Source organism: Galleria mellonella, unplaced genomic scaffold (assembly GCF_026898425.1).
Source record: "Galleria mellonella isolate WM207_F2 unplaced genomic scaffold, CSIRO_AGI_GalMel_v1 utg537, whole genome shotgun sequence".
NCBI classification, from domain to species: Eukaryota; Metazoa; Arthropoda; class Insecta; order Lepidoptera; family Pyralidae; genus Galleria; species Galleria mellonella.
In genome coordinates, this window is record NW_026442112.1 from 1,805,242 (window position 1) to 1,811,321 (window position 6,080).

A 6,080-nucleotide genomic window follows, 5' to 3' on the forward strand; every position below is an offset into this window, starting at 1 on the left:
ACATCACGTTAGAAACCTTTAAATTTTCAGTGTTTCTCTACTATGTTATACATGTATTATACATATAAATCTTCCTCTTGAATCACTCTATCTATTAAAAAAACCGCATCAAAATTCGTTGCATAATTTTAAAGATCTAAGCATACATAGGGAAAGACAGTGGGGAATCGACTTTGTTTTATACTATGTATTTTATATTATATATCTCAGACCAACTCTTGGGAATTTCATTCCAAGAAGTGAACAAAAATACTACAAATCAAGTCATAGGAGATACGGTAAATAAAAACCTCACATATAAGAAAGAAGGGATTGTTAGCAATGTGGGCTACCAGTCCCATTGTTAGCAATATACCCTATCAGGTCGACCTCCTCGTGCCCTCCCCTGGAAACTATCATTCTGAATTCCAAGTGTATTCATTATGATGGGCTAACTGACCTGCCTTTTCATTCGCACCTTCACTGGTGTACCGCCAGTGTATAACATTAGCGCAGGCGGGGTTATCATTCCATTTTTATCTATTAAAAAACCTCACATCCATAATCTTTAATGGGGTAGTCAGAGACATTCCTCAATAGTTGCCATTGTAGTGAACGTAACCCTCAACATACATTAATACACAGTCTACATTTCGTTTAGCAAAATATATTTTATTAATATTAATAATAAAATATGCTATGTATTTGTACCTACATACCTGTAGAGGAATAGGGCATCTTTTTAAAGTTTAGAAAAATGTGTAACGCACAATCGTAGTACGAAAGGTAGCAATATCAAGTACTAACATAAAATTAATCCAATTAACGTTCAGGTAGGTATCTATTTGTACAGCAAACATAGTAACTGTGGTGGACAATTACAATAATGGACAAATATTGTCTTTTGCGAAGGTAAGGCAATTTACAACCACGTAGACCGCACCACGGGTAACACGTGTTGAGGTTTTCTGAACATCTTAATTTCTAATCTGACTGTTAAAATTACAAGTGAAAAAAACTAAAATAAAAATGACAAATATAACAGCGCACGAGGATTTCGATTATCAGTTATGGGCGCAGATATTAAAAAAATCTATGACCCCGGAGTCCGATGTGATGCATGCAGTTTACGCGGCGACTTTGCTAATCATTTTCGTGGTCGGCGTTACAGGCAACCTCCTCACCTGTACCGTTATATATTTAGACAGAAATATGCATACAGCCACAAATTATTATCTTTTCAACTTGGCAATATCTGATTTTATCGTATCCTTCGGGATATTGCTCGAAGTGAACATAATATGGTACATGCCAAATTTTTACTACTTCCAAGATTATGACTTAGGAAATGTTGTGTGCAAAATACACTTTTTTCTCGTAGTTGCACTGTGGAATAATGGTATATTAATAATGACGACGTTGGCCATAGAAAGATATATAGCGATCTGGCATCCTCTGCTATTAAAATCTACACCCGTGTGGAGAAGATGTATGAAAACAATTATTTTAATTTGGACAGTGGCGATCTTAGAAACGCTCCCCGAAGTGTGGACTGTGAACCTCATAAACGCAGATAAATCGCCAATTTGTTTTATAATTCCAACGCCATTTGCTAAAGTAATTAACGCAGTCTTAGGCCTGGTGACTTTCATTATACCCCTCGGGATAATGACGTTTGTTTACTCGATGATCGCCTTTAAAGTGAATGTAAGCCAAACGAGCGACTCCAGAGATAGGATTTTCAACCATCGCAATAATAGAAGTAAAGTTAATAAACTCATTGGTAAGTATTATTAACAACTTTAAAAATTATTGGTTTATACTGTGAATTTTTTAACTTATTTTAATATTTTGTTTTGTAATGGATTAATAATAGAAATATCTTTGGATTTTCTACGTATCTACGATGTTGGAACTCTCCTGCTTTCGTACTGCCTCAGAAATGTTCGTTCACACACGCACAGATTGATGATTTCCACGTCATCTTTCGTAAGAAAGTCGCGTCCATAGTGAAAAGAGTGGGGAGAGTGACAACATCATCCTTAAAATAATATCTGAAGATGTCCATACAGCTGTGATAGTACATTTCGTCAGGACTATGACTAAAACACAAAATAACCATGCCCTGGTTCGTTGCCGTCCTTTTATTATCGTTATCTCATATTAAATAATATTGAATTTGAATTTATATTTATTCATCTATTAATAAATATACATATATCTAGCCTAATATATTTTTACAAATATTGCTTAATTCATATTAAAGCTAGTAAAAGGCAAGGTGGTCTTGATCCCTCTCCAAAATTTGTGTAAATGCAATATATTTGTAATAAATTATAAAAATAAGGTATATAAATAACAAACTGGATTTAAACAGACGCCACAAGTTGTTGCGTCGGTTGTATCAACTTTTGACCATAAATTAGGTGTAATACAGTTTAAAAAGTCTCTTTAAATTTTAATTTTTTTTATCTCAAGCATACGACAAGCATACGACCCAACTGATGGTAAGCAGTTATCGTAGCCTATGAACGCCTCCCAGGGGCATTATGTACGCGTTGCTGACCCTGAAGAAACATCTTTACCTCTTTTTTGAAGAACCTCGTTCTATAGTTTCTTTCTACAAAAATAATGTTTAAAAAATTGACGAACACCATTACAGTATAGAGTATTTTCTATAAGGTTTAATGTGAGAGTTGCTTTATAACATCAGGGCAAGTAGTTTAATAGTTACATGCTTAATTTCCACGTAAGTTGAGATACCTGCGGGTTTTATCTCTATGCATACAGAGATGATTTATAGTGAAAAATAAGTGTGACGATCGGCACACAAAACTACCACTAGTATTAATCTAAGAATGAATATATTAATACTTATACATACAACTAATCCTCATTTTGGTGTTCAGTAGCTCTGACGCTCTCGTTCCTGGTGTGCTGGCTGCCATTTTTTACGTTACGAGTCCTTATAGTTATGTCCAATACTCAACTGTTAGAATGGCTCGCTGAGGTATGTTGTAAACAATATTTCACTTTTGTTTTTCTATAATTTTAAGTACTTCTGTAGAATCTTTCTGCTAAAAGCTAAAACTATCTAATAAGATTGAAATCTCTAACTTGAAGTCACATGAGTTCCTAGGAAAACTGATGAAAGATTATTTGTGATTCGCTCCGGTAGGTATCTACTTTACCACCCAATTAAATGGTATGTATGTTTAAACCATAATTGGTTCACTCCACCTTTCCTAAAAAATGGTCGAATTCAACAAATGTCATTGATCTTTGTATTCGACCATTTTTGTTCACTAGAACCATCCTTTATCAGATATGTAGATTAAAGTTTACATAATTTTGTAAATGAAATAATATTAGCTTTGATATTAGTTTCAATGGATAGAATCAAACTCCATGATCTGTCTTATTTGACGAGATACTATCAAAGAGTCATACTATTATTTAATTTTTTATTAACAATACATTTAAATGTTTGTCTTCGTATTGCATAAGTTTACTCGTGTAATACTTCTAATATGATTTCCCACTCGTACTTTTTTTTTTATGGATTATAATGGAATGGTAACTCCGCCTGCGCTATCGGTATACGCTGGTAGCCCTACATCTCTCACTGGTGCCCACCAGTGAGAGATGACAGGTGAGGATAAAAAGGCAGGTCAGCTAGCCCATCGTGACGAACTTCACAAGAATTTACCATGATGGTTTCCAGAAGGAAACGCGTGGAGTTGACCTTTCAAGGTGTATTGCTAGCAATGGGTCAGTTAGAGATTATTACTAACCTTTTCACCCCTTCTACTTGTACTTGACAATCTTAATTGTTTCGTGCCTATTTACGAGTATCTTATATATTTTCAGCGTTGGGAATTATGGCTGAGCATTTCATCAATAAATAATTGGTTTAGTATCATACTGAACCCTTTGCTATTCAGTCTTATGTCGACGAAATTTAGAAGAGCACTCAAGGTGAGTATTTCTGTGTAGACATTGTGTAATAAGTACAGTATTTTTAAACAAATACTAAGTGTCATGTTTATAGGGAGGTCAAAGATATGGCCTGGAATAGAGCTGTTTGGAAGAAAATATGGTATATGAATTGGTTGCCCCGACAAGAAGAAATTTTCAATTAAAAAAAAATCATGTTTCAATACTCGATAGATTCATGGACAACTTGTGGGAGTTATATACATAATTATACAAAAAAAATCCAATTCTTGACAAATTGATATTCAAATATATTATGTAGTTTAATATTCCAATGTTGGTTTCTTTTTCAGACTTTATGGAATACGAAAATTATGAGACGAACACCCGTGCCTCATAGAGTGACACTTTAAATAAAATTATTCCATAAGTGAATGTCATCAGAAATGCTCTCGAAAGTGTATTGTTACCGCAAGAACAGATCAGTGTGTGTTTAATGTGCAGTGTTTATGGAACTTGTGATTATTCTTTATTGTACACAAAAGGTTATTGAAATAGAAAGAAACAAACATAATAGTGCACAAAGGCGAGCTTATCTCTAAAAGAGAATTTTTCCGGCAAACCCAATATGAGAAAAACTGACAGTTTATTAGTGTAGTCACAGTCATACATATGTACCATTCGACTTAAATGTTATAGTAAAAAATAAATAAATAAAATGTCTTTACAATTGAAAACACCGATAGGTAGAAATAAATGAATAAATATATATATATATATATATATATAAGTAAATATATATGTATAAATAGATATATATGATATATAATATCACTTTCATTTATCAAATAAATTATATTTTCTACAAGTGCAATTACCTATAGCTAGTTAAAACAAATTTAGTCATATCAACATTTTATGTAGCTTGGCAGTGACTCTAAAATTACGTAATTCTTTAGACATTTTAGGGTAGCAATAAATAAGAAATTTGAATGAAGGAAAGTGAATGGACCAAAGACGCTACCATTAGTGCATTTAGTTTTTTCTAACTATTGTACTACAAGTGGCATACGAAAATTTCCACGCCCACTCCACGTATGATATACAACGAGAGAGTAAAGTCTGGTTTCTTTTTCTGTCTCATATGTGCAGTAGCGTAAACGTATCTTAAAACAGGTACATGTGCTTTTAACATTTTTGTATATGACTATGTAAAGATAATTAAATATCTTCATTTTCATATAAGGTCTATAAGACCTTGAAAGAAATGGATATGGAAACCAAATTACATTGACTTCTATCAGCAAATATCTTGCTACGTTCACTTTCTTTACTAAAATTCTGAAACTACAAGTTGAAAACTTAGAAAAGATGATCAATTTGCATAGTTTATCTATATAAATGTGTAATTGTTAGTATTACCTCTGTTTGATAAGATATTTGATTGTTTGTGTTGGATAACACCATGTAAAGCAAATAGCGTATTGAAAAACTATAGTTAGTTGGGCAAATATTTCCTTTTCTTATATATATAATTGCAATTTGTACATATAATATTATTTAAATTAATATATTTAAGTGAATCTCGAATAAACTGTGTAATATATGGACTTTTTTTATTTACGCTTTATTGTACCAAGTATAAAAATAAAAAAAAAATAAGGAACACAGTAAATAATAAATGTGAAATGATACAAAATCTAATCTCCTCTCTTCATACAAACGTCAAACTTTATGAATTCTGAGTAATTGTTTGGATTGTACCAGTTGCTGATTTTCATTACCGTACAATCCGCCATAAACTAAAGTTTCATCTCAAACATCTAGATGAGTGGCGGTCCTCGACCGTGCGTTTTTTAAGGAACTTTTTTTAATGCACAACCACGCTTTGGAATCAACTTCCAGCAGCACTATTTCCGAACCGATACAGCATTATAGTACAAGATAAGAGTACATTCCTTTATAAAAGGCCGACAGCACACCTGCAATGCCTCTGGTGTTGCGGGTGATCATGGGCGGGAATAGTCACTTACCATAAGGTGAGCATGTGCTCGTACGCCCCCTGTGTTATAAAAAGAAATCTCTCATAAACCTATTTGAGGTATTGAATTGTTTTATATTTCTTTTTTTTTTTTGTACTGAATTCCCAATTTGAGTAAAAGTAA

The 6,080-nt window shown here is 32.9% G+C and overlaps 1 protein-coding gene across 1 annotated transcript; it reads left to right on the forward strand.

Moving 5' to 3' along the window:
* The first annotated feature begins 1,008 nt into the window (after positions 1-1,008).
* Positions 1,009-4,479, forward strand: LOC113513648 (neuromedin-U receptor 2-like). Its single transcript, XM_026897635.3, has 4 exons — positions 1,009-1,762; positions 2,889-2,989; positions 3,850-3,957; positions 4,269-4,479. Exons 1-4 carry the CDS (start codon positions 1,009-1,011, stop codon positions 4,326-4,328), a joined length of 1,023 nt encoding a protein of 340 aa, XP_026753436.3. The 3' UTR covers positions 4,329-4,479.
* Positions 4,480-6,080: the final 1,601 nt, after the last annotated feature.

Bases quoted from the DNA above. Each gene is read 5' to 3' on its own strand.
- LOC113513648 (XM_026897635.3), top strand. From the start codon at position 1,009: ATGACAAATATAACAGCGCACGAGGATTTCGATTATCAGTTATGGGCG. The intron at 1,763-2,888 runs GTAAGTATTATT...TTTGGTGTTCAG, and splicing joins TAAAGTTAATAAACTCATTG to TAGCTCTGACGCTCTCGTTC. The intron at 3,958-4,268 runs GTGAGTATTTCT...TTTCTTTTTCAG, and splicing joins AATTTAGAAGAGCACTCAAG to ACTTTATGGAATACGAAAAT.